General features: G+C 42.4%; 1 protein-coding gene across 1 annotated transcript in view; it reads right to left on the reverse strand.

Annotated features, from left to right (window-relative positions):
* Positions 1 to 23461, reverse strand: part of HYDIN (HYDIN axonemal central pair apparatus protein) — a 589624-nt gene that overhangs the window by 57469 nt on the left and 508694 nt on the right. Inside the window, 6 exon segments of the mRNA XM_043981230.1 lie at positions 4485 to 4597; positions 6456 to 6616; positions 9607 to 9825; positions 13082 to 13224; positions 14478 to 14756; positions 14997 to 15099. Coding sequence (XP_043837165.1) covers positions 4485 to 4597; positions 6456 to 6616; positions 9607 to 9825; positions 13082 to 13224; positions 14478 to 14756; positions 14997 to 15099 — 1018 coding nt within the window.

Below are 23461 nucleotides of genomic sequence, written 5' to 3' on the forward strand. Positions count from 1 at the left end.
TCAACCAACCAGCCAACCAGCCAACCAGCCAACCAACCAACCAACCAGCCAGCCAAGCAGCCAGCCAGCCAGTCAGCCAACCAACCAACCAACCAGCCAGCCAAGCAGCCAGCCAGCCAGTCAGCCAACCAACCAACCAACCAACCAACCAGCCAGCCAAGCAGCCAGCCAGCCAGCCAGTCAACCAACCTACGAATCAACCAACCAATGAATCAACTAACCAGCCAGCCAGCCAGTCAGCCAACCCACCAACCAACCAAACAATGAACCAGCCAGCCAGCAGCCAGCCCACCATTCATCCTCCGAATCAATCAACCAATGAATAATCAGCTAAGCAGCCAGCCAGCCAACCAACCAACCAACCAGCCAGCCAGCCAGCCAACCACCCAATAAGCCAGCCAGCCAGCCAACCAGCCATCCTCCAAATCAATCAACCAATGAATCAGCTAAGCAGCCAGCCAGCCAACCAACCAACCAACCAACGAATCAACCAACCAACCAACCAGCCAGCCAACCCACCAACCAGCGAATCAACTAACCAATGAACCAACCAACCAACCAACCAGCCAGCCAGCCAGCCAGCCAACTAACTAACCAACAGATGAAGAAAGTAACGCTTGGGGACGTCCATTGATTTTCTAGCCATGGTCACCTATATGGTCAGAAATTAAATTTAGGTATCTCCTGATTCCAAGGACTACACTAATTTCCCTCTCCGAGGTCCCCCCTAAAGAAAAGTCTTGATTTTATTGATGGTTGAGGGTAGTCTTTCTTTGGCAAAAACTGTCCAAGCATGATTTGCCCCCTTGAGGGCCCCCAGGTTCATCTCTTATGTATTGATGAGAGATAGATAACAACATTCTTTGGTTTCTGGTGTTCCAGCAATCTTCCACAAAAATCTCTGTTGCCTCACTGTGTTGGGTGTATGCCATCCTGCCTTTCAGTGTTCATGACGAGCGCAAGCCAAAAAAACCACCATGAAGACAATTCAATCTACCAACAAGTATTTATTAAACTCCTACTATGTGCCAGACACCATGCAGAAGAAAATTATGCATATTCTAAAGAAGTCTATATTCTAATGGGGTGAGACAAGCACACTATAAATACAAAAAGCATAAATATAAAGTGAATAAAAACAAATATATTTTTATTCTTGGTGGTGTTTAGTTGTTTTCAGTCATGTCCAACTCTGAGACCCCTTTCTGTGGGGTTTTCTTGGGAAAGATAATGGGATGCTTTGCCATTTCCTTCTCTAGCTCATTTTACAGATGAGGAAACCAAGGCAAACAGTTAAGTGACTTGCCCAGGGATTACAGAGCAAGCTAGTAAGTGTCTGAGGCTGGATATGAACTCAGGTCTTCCTGAAAAATATAAAACGAGGTAGTTAAGTCCAAGTTAGTTTGGGAAGGAGGGGAGGGCACCAGTCATTGGGGGCATCAGGAAGGGCTTAATGTAAGAGATGATACCTTAGCTGAAATGTCTGGTACATAGGAGGTATAAGGAATGGTTCTCTCCTTTTCTTCCCAAAGACATCAGGAATGAATGAACCACTACAGGTCACAACACATCTGTGACTCCTGTGAGATCTGTATCCTTGCTGTTATTAGTGTGGCAAGAATAGTGAGCATTTATACAGTGCTCCTTGGTTTGCAAAGCCCTTCATGGATGTTCTCTCATTTGATACTATTTCTATTAGAGTCTACTTGTGAGGCTCTGAGCCCCCAGAGGTCAAAGACTCTCACTTCTGTATTGTGTGTCTAGAACCCAGCATGGAGCTATGCACATAGGAGTTTAAGAAATACTTCTTGATTGACTTTGCACAGACTTTCATGTATGGAAGGGTTTTAAAGAGAGATTTCTTGAGTTTTCTTCTCATTAATGCAAACAGGTTGCTTGTTTGTCTGTGGTAAGGTCAAGTGGATGGGGTAGACAATTTGTGACATCTTTTGCTAGACCAAAACATTGCATGGAGTGAAAATAATCAGTTTGTCTGGGACTCAACTTGATGGAATTCGGATGACACAGGTCAATGCTTTAATACCCCAAGACCCACAACTACAAGCTACCTATGACTTCATGAATGGTTTCTGAGAGTTGCCATAAGATCTATCTCTCTTTAGCCAACCAGGCAACGAGTCTCTCTAAAACGTGTAATCTGTCAGCAGGGCTGTGTGGAAAGCCTAATAGAACCTGCCAGAACATTTATTCCACTGGCCCGGCCACCGTGGGCCATCAGAGATTGACTTGCATGGAGGTCAAGAACACATTAGAAGGGGGCAGCTAGGTGGTGTAGTGGATAAAGCACCCACCCTGGATTCAGGAGGACCTGAGTTCAAATCTGGCCTCAGACATTTGACACTTACTAGCTGTGTGACCCTGGGCAAGTCACTTAACCCTCATTGCCCCGCCAAAAAAAAACCAGAGCACATTAGAAGAAACTGGTCAACAGTGAACAAGAATTTCCTGAAATCATCTATCCTTATCGATAGGGCAAAGGCCCAAGATCCAAGAAATCTGAGATGGGTTTGGAATTCTCTCACCATTTCAGCAGAAATGAAAGGATTTCATAAGGTTACAACTGCTGGACCAAAGGTTCAGTCCAGGCTTAGCAGTAACTCATGGAAAAACTCTCGATCTTATTTCTAGCACTCATGGGGTACTTAGCAGCTACTCTAGGTAGTTGTGTGCAAGTCCTGTCTCTCCAGTTAAAGGATAAACTCCTTGAAGGTGGGTCCTTCCCTTTATGGTCCCCAGCCCCCAGGATCTAGCCTAGTATTTTGTAGATAATTGGTGCTCAGTATTTGTTGAATGGATTAATGAATGGATAGTCTTTTATGAATACATTTACACGATGCACTGTGCTGGAGTTTGACCTGGCCAAAGAGACCATCACCTGGTGCCCAACATGCTGGTGATGCCCATGTCAGTGCTTAATTAGACCAGTTCTGAGGCCCCAGAAACCATCTGTCATCAGCATGGTATCTTCCAAATTGGCGGATATTTGCCACTGTTTGTACTTCCCTGATCTAACCTTTGAGAACCCAGGGTCACTTTTGCAATGAGGCATCTGATTCCTTAATTAATTAATACGATCCCTACAATTAATCTTGGGGATGGCCTGGGAAAAGTACTGGCTGATATTGTCTCCTCCCTCAAAAACTTTATTTTACACTAAAACCCAAGGCGATGCCATTTGGTGATGGCTGCCCCCACCAGGCAGGGCCAAGCAGAACCAAAACTAGCTGAGCATATTTTAATTATTGTAGGTCATTAAACAGTCTCGGGGTGGGGGGGTGGGGGAATATGACATTTCTCCCTCCTTTCTATTGAAAAAAGTGCTGGCTCTGGCATCAACAGACCTGAGTTCATCTTAACTTTGTTGCTTACTACTTGCCTGCTCTCAGGTAAGGAATGTGCCAGCCTACCTGGACTAGGCGTTCCCATCTGTGTAATGTAGAGGTTGGCCTTGATGGCCCCTGAGGTGCCTTCAGGCCCTTGGCCTAGGATCCTGTGATCCCATAGGTCACTAAGCCTTGACCTGTATGTCCAGCTCTGTAGAGGAAAAAGCTTTGGACCTGGGTGAGAAGATGGAGCCTTGAGTTGTGGGTTTTCCCTTTACCAGTGGTGGTGACTCTAGACACGCCACTTTTCCTTTCTATGACCTAACTTTCCTCCTTCGTAAAATGAAGGGATTGGGCTAGATTACCTCTAGGATCCACCCAGCTTTACCATAGCATGAATACTCCCTGCCAGGAGAGATCTAACACCTATGCCACCATCTCTTGGCCCTGAGAGCGCTCGGTCCTTAAAGTGACTAGGGAAAGAAAGTATGGGCTCTTCCTGAATGCATCCATTTCCTCAGCTTTACCCTACAAGTAGTGATAGCTTCCAGTTTCCCAGTGAGGTCTCAGTTAATAGACTGAAATATAGGGAATCGTGACCCTATTCATATTCTTCCTCATGTGTAACGCACGAAAGCTATTCTCATTCACTGTCATCTCTGCTAGAAATATGGTCTGCAGTGACCCGGCAAGGCCTTCATTCATAACTTTTGGCTAAAAGAGTGGTGTTCCTCAAACCCAAGCTGACAAAACTCCTGAAATGGAATTAGTGTTAAGGTTGGGCAGATGGGTACTGCCTTGGGTGATATTTCATGATTTCTCAAAAATAACTGTCAAATGTAATACCAGTACCAGCCTCTGATGCCCCCCTTGCACAGAGACCTGCAGACCTGGCATGATCCACAGTCAAAAGCCATTAGACACTAGCACCTCATAGACATTTCATTTTGAGATACTAAGATCTTTTAAGAGTTATTGGTCCCCATAATGCCAGGCCCTAAGCTGCTCGCGAGTCTGCCTGGTTGTTGCCTCCTCCCTTCCCACCTCCTCCCTTTTTAGGGCTCAAGCGTGAGGAGTAGGACTTGTGGTCCTCCTATCTGTTGGTTCACCACATTCCTGTGGCGATCTATCCTGTTTTACCTGGAGAAGTTGGGCTCTGTGGATCAGCAAAGCTGACAGCCTTCGTTGGCTCATCTGAGGACAGCAGCCAGTTATACCCCAGCTGTACGGGTCCCGTATTAGTCAAGTGAAACCTGCAAATACAACAGAGCCCACATCTGAGAAGCTTGGGACAGAGGCCTTTACCCACCATTTTAATAAATAGTCATTAATAAATAGTGACCGGTTCCTCAAGCCTGCCTCCCCAGCAGAAAGATCAGACTCACTATGCCAGTTTTACACATGGAAGTAGAAAAATCATCTGGCTTGCTCGGTGATATGCCATTGGTGTACTTGCTGTACAGTGGGAGGATATGTTATCATCTCTATGGCTTTGGGCATAGCATCTAATCTCCGGAATCTCTGTTTTCCTCATCTGCAAAGTGAGGATGAAAATACTTGCCACAGCTGCCTTGAGGGGCCGTCAAGAGGCTGCCCTGGGATCCTGTCCACTATGCTGCTAAGTGACAGATACCTGGAGGTCAGCTGCTGCTGGATGAGTTGTCAGAGTCAGATCTGAACTCACAGGATCAGATGAGATATTTGTAAAGTCCTCTGCAAACTTGAGAGTGTTACCATCATTGTTATTGTTAGAACCTGAGCTCACTGAGCCGCACTGACTTTTGGATGCATGAGGTCGAGCTGGCTTCTCACTGTGGCAGAGGGCACCTCCTCTTGGTTGATTCACAAGTGAGGGGCTGGGGAGGAGTTTACTCCCTTCATCTCTTGCCCTGAAGAGCAGGGTTTGGAGGAGGAAGTTGATCTGGTTTAAGGTATTATCATTTGGATAGGATGTTGGTGACCTCTGAATCTTGGATTTGTGGAAGGAAAGTAATTTGTAGAAAACATTTTATAAACACTCTTACCAGAGTGGGTGGAGTGGCATATCTTCATAATTTAGGCCAATAAAACCATAAAAATAAAGTATAAATAGCACCTCTGTAAAACATGGTAAGGAAAGGGTTTGATTTTTGTGCTTTGGTTGGGGGGGTCACCTGGGTATTAGGCTGAAAAATCCTAATATTTTTTGAGGTGATGGGACCTCTGTATTTATTTGCCTACTGTTTTTTTTTTGTTTCCCCTTTACTGGAAGTGGGAAGGAGATAACAACAATAACAAACAAATAACCTCCATGATTAAATATAAAATCCGCTAGCATTTAAAGTTCACTATAACCTGCCCCCTTCTACCTGGCCAGTTTTCTTACCCCTTACTTTGCCACATGTACTCTGATCCAGTGTCACTGGCTTCCTTGATGTTTCTCAGTGAGTCACTATCTCTCCAGCCATTTTCATTGGCTGTTCTCCATGCCTGGAATCCCTTCCCTTCTCCTGATCTTCCTGGCTACCTTCAAGTCCCAGTTAAAATTCCAGCTTCTGCAAGAATCCTTTCCTAACCCCCTTTAATGCTAGCACCTTCCCTCTGAGATTATGCCCAGTGTATTCTGTATATATCTTATTTGTACAAAGTTGTCTGTGTGTCATCTCCTCCATCAGGTTGAGCTCCTTGAAAGACGGGACTGTCTTTTGCCTTTCTTTATATCTCTACTGATTAGCACAGTGCCTGGCATATAGCTTAATAAGTGCTTACTGACTATTAATAGCCATAATACTGATGATAGCATTTCTGAAGTGCTTTGAGGAATAATTCTAATATTTGTAAGTATTTATAGATAGTTCTTTTCTTTTTTTTTTTAGTGAGGCAACTGGGGTTAAGTGACTTGCCCAGGGTCACACAGCTAGTAAGTGTTAAGTGTCTGAGGCAAGATTTGAACTCAAGTACTCCTGACTCCAGGGCTGGTGCTCTATCCACTGCACCACCTAGCTACCCTCTAGATAGTTCTAATGTGTACGGATTCTATGGGCCCGGCTGGGAAACCAGAGGTGCTCCCAGGAAAAGAACGCAGGCAGAATGAGCTTCAACAGCGCGCTTGCCATATTCATGGTGACTCACTCGAAAACTCGAGTCTGGAAAACCAGGGTGTCCTTAAAGTTCACTTCTTTCACTTGGGAACGGAAGGAGGAATAGTCCACCACAGCGCTGACATAAAGCTCTAGTTCTTGGTAGTTTTCTTCCAGGACTGTGTGCGCAGGCTCGGGGTCAGTCTCTATCACCTGGAAATTGAATGAGATGGTTATGGATTTGAGTCAGATTAAACTCTGAGGATGGGGTCTGGAAGATACCCAGCCCCGCCCCAGTATAGTTAGTTTAAAAGTTTACTGCTTGTCAAATTCTCACCGTCTCCTTTAAGTTTTATTGCCAATTAACAGTATTTTACTTCTGCTCAGTCTCCCCCACTTGTCAGCTGCATCTTAGTTTTATCTGGAATCCATCATGTGTCCTAGTCCCTGTTGAGTGGGTCGGGGAGTTCGCCCACCAATTCAATACTCGGGAAGAAAGGACAGGCAATCATGGGGCTCGGCACAGGATATGGCAATTAAGTTGAGACCGGATGTTAAATGACATGTTTCTTTTTCTCAGAACAGAATCCCCTTGACCCCAGGGTCCCAACAATGGATTATTCTTTTATTCTTTATTCTATTTCTTTGATTTTCCCAACATAGCCGAAGATAAATTTTAAGCTTGTCATCCTTCTAAAATGAACACGACTACAAAACAGTGCTGTAACACCTGAGTGACTCTTCCTGTAATTCAAGTTGAATATCTTTAGAGATGGGGCTGGGAGGGGGGGGGTCAGTGGGAACTGCGAGATCTGAAACATCTGAATGTCCCCCCCTTTCCCTCTTCCTTCGTTTTGACCTTGTTCCCCCTCCCCTTTTCCCCCTTGTTCCTGGAACACGTATGCATGTCTCCATACATTGACTACAAGCTAAACACGCACCTTGGGTGAGATAGGATTGGATGTTAGATTGTGAGCTCAGCCTAGTGCACGTGGGGACTTTCCTTTCTACAATTACTATAAAAACCCAAAAGTTTGGGCCTATCATTGTGACTCAGTTATTGCTCATTCTTGCAGGAATGTAATAAATCTGTCTCTGCTTGACTTGGTGGTCTCCTCGAGTTATTTGGGTAAACTGAGGCAGTTTGTCCCAAACAAAATCAAGGGGGCAAGGTCTGAAGCCCTGTGGAGCTGCAGCTGCAGAAATTGTTGTTGGGACCATGTAATATTCATGTAGCAGGACTCCAGAAGCCGCCATGCATCCATACCAACCATGCTAATGGATAGGAGGCCCGAGATCCAGAGGGGACTATTAGGCTATGTTTAATATAAATCATGGGCAAAGAGAGGAAGAATTGTACTGAAAGGGTAAGGTAGGTACAACCCAAAGCTTTGGAATGACATGTATTCATGTTCGTGGAATGATATGAAGTCTATGATGAAGGGACATTAGGAGCCCCTGGCCCACTACCTTCATTTTACACGTAAAAACTGGGTGAAAGGTCGGTGGACAAAGGAGTTGTTAGAACCTTGGTCTGGGAATCAGGAGCTCTGGGTTCTGGTCCTGGCTCCACCATTTAGAATTCTCTTTATGGACAAAGCACTTAAGCCTTCTCGGCCCCAGTTTCTTCATCTCTACAAGAAAGAGACTGAGCTAAATGATCTGTAAGGTCACTTCCAGCACTGAGATTCGAGGATTCTGTAGTCTGTGGTCCAACTCCAGTGAAGAGGCTAGAGAATTTAGGATTCAATTCGGCTTAATTAAGTTAACATTTATTAAGCCCATGGTCTCTGCCAGGTGTGGTGATAGATGCTGGGGATGCCAAGATAAAAAGTGAAAGCCAGTTTGCCCTCAAGTTGCTACATTGGTGATGGTGGTGGGGGCAAAAGTACATGAATATTAAAATATAAAATAACTATAAGGTAATTACACTGAGTTGGGGGCGGGAAGCATCAATGACTTGAGGAATCAGGAAAGACCTTTGGTAAGAGGTTACATTTGAATAGATCCTTGGGGTTCCAAAAGTAGAGGTGGGGAAGAAGAGCTTCTAGGCATGGGAAATGCAATGTTGTGTGTTGAGGAAAGATGGTAAGGTTGGTTTGGTTGGAATAAATATCCAAGAGATGAAGCCTGGGTGGGTGGGCTGGAGCCAGATAGTGAAGCCAAACAGAAGATTTTGTGTTTTATCTTGGAGGGAGGAGGGAGCCACGAAAGCCTCTTGAGCAGAGGAGTGAAATCATTTATGTTGTTGGAATGTTGGTGTGACTTGTTGAGCGAGTATGTGGAGCGAGGATTACAATGATGGGGGCTGGATGTAGGGAGACCAGTCAGGTGTGAGGGGTGATGAGAGCCTGGATTTGGGGGTGGGGATAGTCATATGAATGGATAGGAGGAAAAGGACATGAGGGGTGCTGGGGAGATAAAGCCTGTTGTACTTGGAAATTGATTGGAAATGGGGGTTAAATATGAAAAAAAAGAGTCAGGGGATGACCTAGTTCAAACCTGACTGACTGGAATTATAATGGTGTCCTCAAAAAGAAATAGGGAAGTTTGGAAGAGCCATAGATGTAGGTAGAAAGATAACAGGTAGGAGCTCCAATATAATCTTTGTTGTTGTCCACTTGTTTCAGTAGTGCCCAATTCTTTGTGATCCCATTTGGGGTTTTCTTGGCAAAGATACTGGAGTAATTTGCCATTTCCTCCAGCTCATTTTACAGGTGAGGAAACTGAGGCAAACAAGGTTAAGTGACTTGGCCAGTGTCAGACAGCTAGTGAGGGTGGATTTAAACTCAGGTCTTTCTGACTCCAGATCCAGAACTCTTTCCACTGAACCACCTGGCTGCCTAACACGTATGAGTTATTTAATCTTTGTAAGGTAGGTATTGTAAGTATCATCACCTCCATTTTACAGATGAAGATACTGATGCTCAGAGAGGTTATATGGTTTGCCACATTCACAAAGATAATATATAGAAGAGGTAAGATTCAGCTCCATGACTCTTTACCTTCCAGTCAGGAGACTTTCTAGGATACCACGCAGGGCTTTCTGAAACTGTCCTCTCAGAGTCAGCCCTTTTACAGGCTCTATCTAGAAGTTCAGTTGGGAAATTCTCAAAGTATGTTAGCACAGCAGCTGGTACATGGCAAGCACACGATAAGTGTTGAACAACTCAGCCCAATCATTGCCAACTGGATCTACTCACTTTTTTTTTGGCAGGGATGTTGGTGTTCGGACTCTTTGCAGAATCTACCCATTTGACTGTGCGCATGTGATTGTCCCAGTCTGGTACCTGGTCCACAGGTTGCTGGAAAACGATTCTCGAGAGCTTACATTTCACCAGGACTTTCTTGAGGTTGACAGACGAGCGAGATTTCAAAGTCACTGTAATGTCCTTGGCGCATCCCGCATGAAGGTGGCCAGCCTAAGGGAGGACCTGATATTATTATCTCAGGAAATTGCATACTGAATCTTGCCTGTGACCTCCACAGGCAGGAGGAGAGGAAGCTAAAAGACTTCAATATAAACACGATCATTTGCCACTAAGTATGAAGGCTAAAAGGTCTTTCAGTCAGAAATAAGTTTATCAGTGTTCTATACATGTAGGAATGATTATAAAATGACATTCTAGGCCTTGGATACAGTTAGATCTCAGATTTAAATCAAGTCCCCCAGACACAAATGGATCTATGTCTTCCTTGTAGTACAAAGAAAACCTACAGAGGAAGTATCACCCATGCCCCCTTTTTACTGAGGTCAACTGTATCTTCATCTTCTTCTTCATGACATCCCTCCTTTACCACAGCCTCTGATGAAGAGGTGACTATTCTGCGGTATAAAGCCAATCCTTCCACATGCCCTTAATCCCAGCTCCTCCTGTTTTTTCTCCAGCAGAAATCCCACCTTCCCCGATCATTCCCCCTCTTTGCAATTTTCAATCTCTCCCTATCCTTCCCTGATCCCTATAGACACACTCAAGTCCTCCCATCCTCAAAAGACTTACCTAGATCCTACCATCCCTTATAACTGTTGTTTTATCTCTTTCTTCCCCTTTCCAGTCAAAATCCTAGAAAAAAGCCTTTTCATACTCACTTGCTTCTTACCCCTTTGTAGTCTGGCTTCTAACCTTATCACTCAACTGAGACGGCTCTCTCCAAAGTTTCCAATGATTTATTTTTTATTTTCATTTTTAAGACTGAGTCTCCCAGTCTCCCCTGAAGTAGAAGTGCAGGGGTTACTCATGGGCTTGAGCTCCCTACTCATAGGCATGGCTGCTTTGACCTGCTTGGTTTCCAAGCTGGGCCAGTTCACTGCTCCTTAGGTGGCCTGGTGGCTCCCTCCCCCTTCTCTTCCTTGGTGACCTCTTCAGCTCCCATGAGTTCACCCATCACTTCTATGCAGATGAGTCACTGATCTAAATATCCAGCCCGAGTCTCTCCTTCACTCCAGTTGTGCACTTCCAACTGTCTCCTGGATGTTTTGAACTGGCTGTCCCCAAAGCACCTCCAGTTCAAGTCCAAAACAGAACTTATCATGCCCCGCCGGACCCACCTCTTTCTCCAACTTCTCTGTTTCTAAGAAGGATATTACTCTCTTCTTGTCCAATGATGAGGATCCAGGTTCATCACTATTCTTGCTTCTTCTCTCCTCTCTCCATTTGGCCAATCAGTTGCCAGACCCTGTTTCTGCCCCCGCAGCACCTCTCACAGCTGCCCTGTTTTCTCTACTCACATAGCAAGCACTATAGTTCAGGCCCTCCCTTGTCACCTGTAGTCCAGACTTTCCCAGGAGACTCCCAGTTGGACTCTCTCCCTCTTACACAATAGCCAAAGTGATTTGTTGAAAGTTCACATCACTCCCCTACTCAATAAAACTCAGGGTTCCCTAGTATCTCCAGGATCAAATACAGATTATCCCTCTCTTTGGCTTAAGCCTTTCACAACCTAGGCCCAGTCTACCTTTCCAGTCTTCTTGTTATCACTTATTTCCCTCCCCCCACTCAGGGTCCAGCCACATGGGGGCTGGCTTTCTTCCTGTTCTTCCCACATGTCATCTCCCAATGCCAAGACTTTGCCTTGGCTATTCCCAGGGCCTGGAATGTATTCCCAACTCACCCCTGACTCTTTGAATCCTTTGTTTCTTTCTTCAAAACTCAACGTAAGCCTTCCTTGTTCCCTCCCCTCACTTGTATTTGTTGGGTACCTATTGTTTCATTTTTGTCTTTGTATCCTCAGCATCTAGTTTGTTGTCAGGTACACAGTAAGTGCTTAATATATGTCTGCTGGAAAAGCCTGGGAAGACCTATATGAATTAACACAAAGTGAAGTGAACCAAACCAGGAGACCATTATACACAGTAACAGCAATATTCTAAGAATATCCAACTGTGAAAGACTTAGCTACCCCGATCAATAAAATGACTCAAGACAATTCTGAAGGGTTCATGATGCAAAATGCTATTCACCTTCAGAGAGAGAGATCTGATGAAGTCTGAATACAAATTGAAGTGTAATTTTTTTCACTCTCTTTTTCTCGCAATGTGCCTAATATAGATATATGTTTTACAAGACTTCATGTTTATTATTGGTATTATATTGCATGCCTTCTCAATGGGTGGTGGAGGGGCTGGAGAGAGGGAGAGAATTTGGAACTCAAAATTTTAAAATGTTAAAAATAATAAATTTACACACATGTATATATATGTGTGTGTATATAGATATAGATATAGGCATATGCATATATGTATGTCTGCTGACTCAGAGGAAACCCCTCCAAAAAGAAACAGTGCATGTGGCAGGCCTAGCCTTTCTTTGTCAAAATTTCTGGAATATTTGTGCCATCGTTCAAGCCCTGTACTAGGGTGAAATGAAACTGTACCCTGGAATGTGTGTGAGGCCTCTCACTGAGTCTTGGCTTAAATGTTAATCCATCAAACAGAAACATAAATGACCTTTCTGCCTCATTACTAGGCTTTGCTAGAATTGTATGCTTAAATAGAGACCTGTGCACAGAATAGAAACAACTCTATGATCTCAATATGCCCAAGTTTTTGTCTCTGAGCTCAGATTAAATGGTCTTCCTCAAGGTCTTGTTACTACAAGAAACCCAGGGGCACAGGGTCTTATTTGTCAAAGTATCTTTCCTGAGTTCAGAGGGCAAACCATATCTTCTCACTTCCTGAGACTCCAGAACTCAAAACAGCCCGAGGGAGCAGAAACAAGTATTCGTTGATGAAAAGTGACAGAAGTCACAGCAGGATGCTGAAACTATGGTGTTGACCTCTGTTTTAATGCATGGGTTTTATTAAGGGGAGACAGCCTAGGACCTTCACTCATCAGATATCATTTTCTTCTTCAAGAGAGATAAATGAAATTTTCCATTGCAACCCCACAACCTTTTCAAGACATATAATATACTCAATGGCATATGCTTTGTTGCATCTAACACCTTGACTAAGAGAGAAGCCTTCAAGGTACTGCTTCTTGAAGGCCCCCTTTGAGTTTCTTGGAGTGGCCACTAGGTCCCCTCTTAGCCTAGGTGCTATGGCTCTGGAATACTCTTGCCTTTTGTTGGAATGGGATAAAAACCAAATCTTTCCTCACGGTCAGTGTATGATAGCCCAGGCTTGAGCTGACTCATGGTTGCAGCATCAAGCCCAGGGAAGAGAAAAGTGTTCTTTACCTGTGGGGAGAAATGAAGGGGCTGCACGATAGGCCACTCAAACCTTACGGCATTGGCTCGGCTACGGTTGGTCATTGTGAAGGTCACTTCATAGATGCTGCCAACGTGACAGTCCCCAAACTGAAGGTGATCCACCCGGGCAGCTGGGGAGCAGAAGGAAAGACAGCTTTTGTACCTTGCCACCAGCGTCTCATAGCAGTGGCTCCTCATTTTTTTTTTGTGGGGCAATGAGGGTTAAGTAACTTGCCCAGGGTCACACACCTAGTGTCAAGTGTCTGAGGCCGGATTTGAACTCAGGTCCTCCTGAATCCAAGGCCGGTGCTTTATCCACTGAGCCAGCTAGCTGCCCCACTCCCTTGCCTCTTAAAAGAAAGTGCTAACTTCAAAGCAAAGATTTCTGGCCCCTTCCTAGCCACGTCCCCATCCCGAGTCCCCAAACAAACAAGCAAACCCAACTGTATATGGATCCTCCAACCCACAAACATATGGGGAAAACCCCCAGGCCTCTGTTCATTGATTTAGAGAATTAAGAAGACCAAGGAGGTTGAGTGTATATTACACCAAGTCAAGAAATGTGAATTCTGACTTGGGTTTCACCTCTGATTTACTGCTTAATAGTAGCTTAGTGCCCTGCCTCTGGATGCTTCAGCTACTTTCTGAGTGAGACTGACCAGGGATCTAGGGAACTAATGAATTATGGTAGAGCCTTTGGATGGACAAAGAACCAATGACAAATTGCTGAGCTGAGGCTCAGCCATGAAACAACATGTGCATTATTTTCTCTGTATGATGCCCAGGACATGCAACCACAGCACTTAATGTTTTATTATTGCAAGGGACTGAGCATGGAGGACTTCATTTCCAACAACTCCTGGCGTAAAAGGGCCTCATTCACTGGGGGGAAAGTCTCTAGAGGGCTGGGTGCTATTAACAGCAAAAAAGTAAAGTGAATTGTCTCAGGATAGGGAATTTCAAAGAGGTGAGGAGACTGACTCTCCAGAGGCAGGGTGGTAGAGGGAAGTCTTGGAGTGTTGGAACCACAGAGACCTGGGTTCAAGTCTCACTTTTGACATATACCAACCCTGTGACCCCTTGGCAAGTCACTTAACTTCTAAGGGTTCTCAGAAACTCTCTAAGTTACAGGAGAGGAAAGATGGTGGTCATGGTGTGTGTGTGTGTGTGTGTGTGTGTGTGTGTGTGTGTGTGTGTGAGAGAGAGAGAGAGAGAGAGAGAGAGAGAGAGAGAGAGAGAGAGAGAGAGAGAGAGAGGGAGAGACAGAGACAAAGACATTCAGGTGTGGACAGCAGTGAGGCAAGATGATTTGAAAAAAAAAGTTCTTGCACTAGGCTAAGAGGCAACCATCGCTAGCACTCTCTTTCTCTTCCCTTTCTCTTACATGCCAACAATTCCTCCATCATTTTGCTGTCAGTGATTTCCGTGACTTCTGGTATCTCTGACTTGGAGGCGGCAGCAAGTCCGTGGATGTTGTCCAAAGTGATATCATCCTCATAGCCCTCTCCCAGTAACTGAATGGTGGTCTCCTCATACTGGTTGTTAACCACAGACAAGTGAATGGTGCCCACCACTTTCTCTGGCTTGCTTGGTTTGAAATGAACATCGAACTCGGCCGTCTCTCCAGGGTAAATGATGAGGGAGGCAGTATGAGCTTTCTTTGCTGCCAAGTAAAGAGTATGTGAAAGCAGAGGATCAGGTTAGAGAAAAGAACCATGATTTTTAAAATGTCAGCCCCCAGCTTTGGAATGAAGCTCAGTTAGAGTGAATCTTGGGGTGGGGAGGGAGGCAATGGGGAAAAAGGACACAATACACCTCTTCCTGTTTGGGTCCTAATTGAAACCAGTTAGGTCCCCCCTCCCCCACCCCAGCATCCTTTGAGTTTCATTGTTCTTCCACTCACATATTTCATCAGGATTGTTCTCCTCTGTTATGTAGATATAGTTGGTAGTGGGCTTGCCTTTCAGAGTGAAGACTCTCGTGTCGTCCCTCAAATCAACATGTAACTTGGAAAACAGAAACCAGGGATTGAGATGAGGCTCTGGGCAAACATAGCTTAAAGGTCTTCACTGGGGCTAAGCTTCTACAGAATGGAAGAGCTGATGTGGATTTGCTTCAGTACCTGAAAAAGTCATGGCTAAATGCTACATGCACACATGCACACACACATACTCTCTCTCTCTCTTTATAGCCTAACCCTAAGACAACCATAGTGTCAGAGCTGAAAGCTTTCTTAGAAATCATCTAATTCCAGAGTCCTTAATATGGGGTGGTGTAAAGAATGAATTACTATTTGAGGTTTTTATGACCCCATCTTTTGGCTAGAATTTAAAAAAAAACAAACCTCGCCACACGCACTGGCCTCTGGGGCTCCGCAAATGGCATGGTGCTCCACCCACTGGTTGCAGACGTCACCATGGTGCTGGCACCTCACATCATCACTACTCACTGATGCCTACATGGGCCTGGCAAAATTATGATTGGAAGCATAGTGAGGGCAGTCATATGACTGTCAGAGCAGCCAGCCAATTGGCTGGGGGCTGTGTGTGGGCAGCCTGGGGTCTGCTGGGAGAAGGGAGCTTTTCTGGCATTCTAGCTGGAAGCTAGAAGGCGATAGGATGCTGCTGTGTATTCTCAGCTGATTCCTGGGTGGTGGTGTTATTCAGGTTGTATAATTTCCTTTTCCCCATTTTATTTCCTTTCCCTTGATCCTACCGATCCTGTTTGTGTGTGTTCGTTCTTGTTAAATAAATCCTGTTCTGTTTTGAGGGAGGCTGCTGGTCTTCTTCCTTGCCCCAATATTGCGGCGAGCCACTTAGCTAACACTCCCCAAATTAAAAATTGGTCCCCACAGTGGTGGCCTTGTTTTAAAGTAGACCTAGATCAGCTTTCTATCCTTGACACTGTGGGCATCCTGTCTGTGCTCTTACCACATCAAAATCAGAATTCCCCAAGGAGCCCAGGAAGCTGTCAAAGCTCTTCACTGGAGGCTTGAGTTTTGGGGTGACAGACGAGAATCTAAAGAACCCTTCTGAGCAATGGGCACACTCACAATCTGTGGGGTAATGATGCATCCAAATACCAAGTGCTCTATGCTGCAGTGGAAGAGGTAGCTGCAGTTCCTCTGCAGCACCTCACACATGATGATGGTAGAGTTGGTGAACCAGGGAGACTGGTTCCCAGAGAGGACTCTCAAAGAGCAGATGCCCATTTCTCTGTGAAAAAGATATTTGTGGGGGCAGCTAGGTGGTGCAATGGATAGAGCACCGGCCCTGGATTCAGGAGGACCTGAGTTCAAATCCGACCCCAGACACTTGACACTTACTAGCTGTGTGACCCTGGGAAAGTCACTTAACCCCAAATGCCTCACAAAAAAGAGAAAGAAAGAAAAGAAAAAGATATTTGTAGGTGGCATTAAGAAAGACACCAAGGACCATCACTTGAGACACCATCATTAGAGAGAGTGCTTTGGACAGTATGGGCATGTTGAAATGACTGAAGTCATTAATGACCCAGGAGATGGAAAAAAAAAGGAAGGGCTTTACCTCTGTGACTTTTGATGCCCATGGCTCTGTGGATAAGACGGTCATTCAAGAACATGATATTGTGAAGTAAAGAAAGCCTGATCTAAGCAAGAAATGGTCAGTGCCTCATCTAGTCAATGAGGTCCAAGTGGATTGGGTGGTGGCCATGGAGGCTGCTTTGTTGGAAACAATACCTTTGGCAGTGGTGGAAGCCACTGTGCTTGTGGTGATTTTTGCAGCAGTCATGGCGGCAGAGGAAATGGTGGAAGGTGAGATGGCTGCAGTGGATCTGGCAATGATGGAAGCAACTCTGCTGATGGTAACAATCAGTGTTCTGTCTTTGGTCCCATGAAGGGAGGAAACTGTAGAGGCAGGAGCTCTTATATGGTGGGGATCAATGTTTTGTGAAACCATGTCAGCATGGTTGGCTATGGTAGTTCCAGTAGCAGCAGTAGTTATGGCAGTGATATATAGGTTATATTTAGGTGATATTTTCTGTGCATAGGCAAAAATCCCCAATGTATTTGTATTATTTGTGACTAATTATATAAAAACAGGTTATTTTAGTTTCTGTTCTGTGGAAAGTATAAAGTATTCCAACAAAGGTTTTTTTTTTCTTTTTTGTTTTTCTTTTTGCACTTGTGCTGTTGGTTGCTGAATAAATGAATCTTAAAAAACAAACAAATAAAATATATTCTGATAACTGTATTTTAATATGAGTTGTTTCCTTTTTAATCTTATGTATTTTATTTTGGGTATTTCCAAACATGATTCTGAGCGGGTCATAAGTTTTACCCAACTGCCTGAGGCATTCGGGACACATAAAAGGTCCTCAGAACCCCTGCTCTGGTCCAACCCCTTTGATTTCCATATGAACCCCAGGAAGGAGCGTTAATTTGCCCAAGGTCACAGGATCAGTTGGTGTAAAACTGGTGTTAGGGCTCTGGTCTCCTGCCTCCTAGTCTAGTGCCCCTTTCACTATGTCATTTAACAAGGGAGTCAAATTGTAGAAGAGAAAGATTTTAATTGCTGACATCCCTTGGGATAACTATTGTCACAAGGCATATTAATCTGATTTATCAGTTGAGTGCCAGTACTTTCCTTAATAAGCTGTTTTGTATGTCTTTTTCTAGAAAAAGAAAGAACTGATATAAAGGAAGCCATGTTCCTTTCTTATTTATTAAAAAACTGATGAGGATATAGGTGCATGTCAAGATGATCATCAGCCGGCTTCAGGGGGTGAAGTCAAGATGACAGAATAGCTCAGCTGAGCTCCCTCAATATTCCCCTCTGAACAACTCTAAAATAATGCTTCAAATTGAATTCTGGACTGGCAGAGCCAAGAAAAGGTCAAAGTGAGACATTCATCCAGTCCAAGACAACATAGGAGGTCAGAGAGAGAGAAGGATTCATGACATGGGGAAGAAGCTGATCTGGAGCCCATGTGGAAGAAACACCAGAGGTGGGACTAGGTGGTGGTGACAGAAGCAGAAGCAGCTTCAAGAGCTCTCAAGCCAGAGATGGTAAGGCAACTGGTCAGAAAGAGATTACTTGGTATCTCTGAGTTAGCACTGAATACATGACCAGACATTATTTGGTAATTCCATTGTTTATACTCACTTCTGGGTCATAGTTCAAGGGCAGAGAATAGTACTTTTGGTCAAGAAAGAGTGGGAAATCCTGAGGGGGCAGTAACACTTCCAGTTCCAGGGGATAAAGGATTCTGAGGAACAGTATCATTTTCTTTTTTCTTTTTCTTTTTCTTTTTTTTTTTTAGTGAGGCAATTGGGGTTAAGGGACTTGCCCAGGGCCACACAGCTAGTAAGTGTTAAGTGTCTGAGGCCGGATTTGAACTCAGGTACTACTGACTCCAGGGCTGGTGCTCTACCCACTGCGCTACCTAGCTGCCCCAGAACAGTATCATCTTCAGTCCCATGGGAAGAAGAGCCTAGAGGAGCAGGATTGCAATCTCAAAGGATCAAGGGATCTTCCTAGTTAAGGACCAGAGTGTAGACCAAGAAAACCATGACTACACCTCTCCCCAGATCCCACCACCTTGGAAGTACCAAAAACTTCCAACCCCCCAGAACTAGCTCTGAAAACAGTAGTGTGAAAAAGCCTGAAGAGACTGTGCCCCTCCCCACTCCATGCTGGGAACAGAGCCCAGCATTAACATAAAGCTCCAAATTAAGAAATAAGATAGAAATAAAATGAGCAAATAGAAAACAAGAACCTGATCATAAAAAGATATTATGGTGACAGGAAAGATCAAGACACAAATTCAGAAGACAATGAAATCAAAACAGCTACGAGCAAAGCCTTTGAGGAAAAACATGAGAATTGGACAAAAGCCCAAAAAGAATTCCTGGAGGAGCAAAAAATTGATTTTCAAAATTAAAAAAAAAGTGGTAGAGGAAAAATTAGGTAAAGAAATGAAAGCAAAGGAAGAAAAATTTGAAAAGACAATCAATAGCTTGGTAAAAGAGGCACAGAAATACTGAAGAAAGTAACACTTTAAAAAACAGAATTGGCCTAACACAAAAAGGAATACAAAAATTCATTGATGAAAATAACCCTTAAAAAGTAGAATTGGACAAATGATCAAAGAAAATGTCTTGACATCATATTTCAAAAAATTATCAAAGAAAACTTCCCTAATATCCCAGAACCAGAGGATTCTCAAAGAGATGACAAAATGAACACTCCTGAAAATATTATAGCCAAATTCCAGAGCTCCCAGGTCAAAGAGAAAATACTTCAAACATCAAGAAAGAAACCATTCCAATTCTATGGAGCCAGTCAGGATCACATAAGATTTAGCAGCTACCACACATTAAAGGAGGAGAGGTCTTAGAATATGATATTCCAAAAGGCAACAGAGTGGGGCTTGCAACAAGAATAACCTACATTAGCAAAACTGAGCATAATTCTTCAAGGGATAAATGGATATTTAATGAAATAGAGAACTTTCAAGCACTCCTGATGAAAAGCCAGGGCTAAATAGAAACTTTGACTTTAAAACACAAGACTCAGAGAAGCATAAAAAGGTACACATGAAAGAGAACTCACAAAAGAATCAATAAGGTTAAACTGTTTACCTTTCCATATGGGAAGATGATACATTTATCTCCTAAGAACTTTATCATTATTAGGGCAGTTAGAAGAATTCTATATAGAAAGAGGATGTGGTAGTGAATCCATTATGTTGGCATGATGTTAAAAAAAATGGATAGGTGAGAATTAGGGATGTCTTGGAAAAGGGGGAAGGAAGAATGGGAAAATTATTTCACATAAAAGGCATGCAAAGGAGAATTTTTACAATGAAGGGAAAATGATAGTTCAAAAAGGGATACACACACATACACACTCAATTGGCAATAGAAATATACCTTACCCTATAGGGAAGTATGTGTGCATGTTGGGGGTGGGGGGAGAGGGGAAAGGAAATAAGAGAAAAAGGGAAGTGAAAAAAGGGAGACCAGATAAAAGAAGGCAGTGGTCAAATGCAAAATAGACTTTAGAGGAGGTACAGGATAAAAAGACAGAGAGAAGGATAAACAGAAGAAAACAGGATAGAAGGAAGTACACAGTTAGTAATCAAAACTATGAATGTGAATGGGATGAACTCATTCATAAAATTGAAGCAAATTACAGAATGGATTAGAAACCAGAATCCAACAATAAATTGTTTTTAAAGAAACACATTTGAAACAGAGACACACAGAGAGTAAAAATAAATAGCTGGAGAAGAATCCATTATGCTTCAGTTGAATTAAAAAAAACAGGGGTAACAATCATGATGCCAGAGAATGCAAAATAAAAAATAGATTTTATTAAAAGGGTTAAGCAGGGAAACTACATCTTGCTAAAATGAACCATAGCTAATGAAGTAATATCAATACCAAACACATATGCATCAAATGGCACAACATTCAAATTCTTAAAGGAAACATTACGTGGATTACAGGAGGAAATAGGAAGTAAAACTATCCCTAGTGGGTGACCTCAACTCTCAGAGCTAGATAAATCTAAGCATAAAATAAATAAGAAAGAAGTCAAGGAGATGAATAGAATATTTTACAAGTTAGATCTCTGGTGAAGACTGAATGGAAATAGAAAGGCATTTATCTTTTTCTCCACTATATATGGCATATTCACAAAACTAACCATGTATTATGGCATAAAAACCTCACAACCAAATGCAGAAAACCAGAAATATTAAATGCATCCCTTTGGGTCAAAGAACAAATCATAGAAACAATCAATAGTTTCATTAAAGAGAATGACAACAATGAGACAACATTCTAAAATTTGTGGTATATAGCCAAAGCAGTACTTAGGGGAGAAATTGTATGTCTATATATATATATATATATATAAAAGAGAAAAGGACAGATTAATGGGCATGCAATTAAAAAAAAATTAGAAAAAAAATGAATTTTTAAAACCCAATTAAACACCAAAATGGAAATCCTAAAAATCAAAGCATAGATTAATAAGATTGAAGTAAGAAAAATTGAGCTAATAAATAAAAGTAGGAGCTGGTTTTATAAAACAAAAAAAAAATCCCCAACAACAACCAATAAAAATAGATTAACCACTGTTAATTTGATTAAAACGAGAAGAAAACCAATTACTAGCATCAAAAAAGAAAAGGATGAATTCACCACCAATGAAAATGAAATTCAAGCAATTATTGGAGTTACTTTGCCTAATTACATGTCAATAAAACTGATATTTAAGTAAAGTAGATGAGCATTTACAAAAATATATACTGCATAGATTAACAGAAGAGGAAATAAAATACTTAAATAACCCTATCTTTGAAAAATAAATTGGACAAGCTATCAATGAGTTCTCTAAGAAAAAAAAATCACTAAGACCAGTTGGATTCATGAATGAATTCTACTAGATATTTAAGGAACAATCTATCTCAATATGATAGAAACTGTTAAAAAAAAAAAAGGTAAAGAAGGAGTCCTACCAAATTCCTTTGATGATACAAATATGGTGCTGATACTTAAACTAGGGAAAGCAAAACCAGAGAAAGTAAACCAATTTCCTTAGTGAATATCAATGCAAAAAATTTTAAATAAAATATTATCAAGGAGATGACAGCAATATATCACAAGGATCATACACCATGAACAAGTGAGATTTATGCCAGGAAAGCAGGGTTGGTTCAATATTAGGAAAATTATCAGGATAATTGAACAATAACAATAAAAAATTACCTAAGTTAATTTGCTTATTCAGTGCCATACCAGTAAAACTACCAAAATTGTTTAATAGAGCTAGAAAAAATAGTAACAAAATTCATTTGGAAGAACAAAAGGCCACAAGTATCAAGGGATAGCAGTTCCAGAATTCAAACAATTAAAAATTGGTAATTATCAAAACAATTTGGTACTGGCCAAGAAATACAGTAGTGGATCAGTGGAAAAGACTAGGTATACAATATACCGTAATAAATTATCATAGTAATCCAGTATTTGCTAAACCCAAAGATCCAAGCTTTTGGGGGTAAGTATTCAACATCTGACAAAAATTGCTGGTAAAACTGGAAAGCAGTTTGGCAGAAATTAGGCATAGAGCAACATCTCACACCATATAACAAGATATGGTCTAAATGGATAAATTATTTAGACATAAAGGGGGATATCATAAGTAAATTAGGAGAGCATGGAAAAATGTACCTGTCAGATCTATGGATAAGGGAAGAGTTTATATCCAAAAAAGAGATAGAGGAGATTACATGAAGTAAAATGGATAATTTTAATTACACGAAATTAAAAGGCTTTTGCACAAACAAAACCAATGCAACCAAAATTAGAAGGAAAACAGGAAACTGGGAAAACATTTTGCCAAAACTTACTCTGATAAAGGCCTAATTTCTCAAGCATATAGGGAACTGAACCAAATTTATATAAATAAGAGCTATTCACCCCAGCTGATAATTGGTCAAAGGATATGAACTGGCAGCTTTCAGAGGAAGAAATAAAGGCCATCAATAGTCACATGAAAAAATGCTCTAAATCATGACTGGCTGGAGAAATGCAAACTCTGAGATGCTACTTCACACCTACCAGATTAGCTAACATGACAGAAAAGGAAAATGACAAATGGTGGAGGGGATGTGGAAATATTGGGGCACTAATGCACTGTGGTGGAGTTGTGAACTAGTCCAACTATCTTGGAGAATTAATTTGGAACTATGCCCAAAAGATAACCAAACAGTGCATATCCTTTGACCCAGCAATAATATCAGTAGATCTGTATCCCGAAAAGATCAAAAAAGGGAAAATTACCTATTTGTATAAAAATATTTATAGCAGGTTTTTTTTATGTGTGTGTGTGGTGGCTAAGAATTGGAAATTGAGGGAATGCTCATCAATTAGGGAATGGCTGAATAAGTTGTGATACGTGATTGTTATGGAATACTCTTGTGCTGTAAGAAATGAGAGCATGATGGTTTCAGAAAAAACTGGCAAGACTTATGTGAACTTATGCAAAGTGAATTGAGCAAATCCAGGAGAACATACCAGCAATATAGTACCCATTTTCAACTGCAAAAGACTTAGCTACTTTGATCAAGACAATGATCTGAGACAATTCCAAAGGACTCAGGATGAAAAATGCTATCTGCCTCCAGGGAGAGACTTGATTAACTCTCTTTTTAATTTTAATTTTATTTTTTTGCAGGGCAATGATGGTTAAATGACTTGCCCAGGGCCACACAGCTAGTAAGTGTCAAGTGTCTGAAGCCAGATTTGAACTCAGGTCCTCCTGAGTCCAGAGCCAGTGTTTTATCTACTGTGCCACCTAGCTGTACCCCTGAACTCTC

Source organism: Dromiciops gliroides, chromosome 2 (assembly GCF_019393635.1).
Source record: "Dromiciops gliroides isolate mDroGli1 chromosome 2, mDroGli1.pri, whole genome shotgun sequence".
NCBI classification, from domain to species: domain Eukaryota; kingdom Metazoa; phylum Chordata; class Mammalia; order Microbiotheria; family Microbiotheriidae; genus Dromiciops; species Dromiciops gliroides.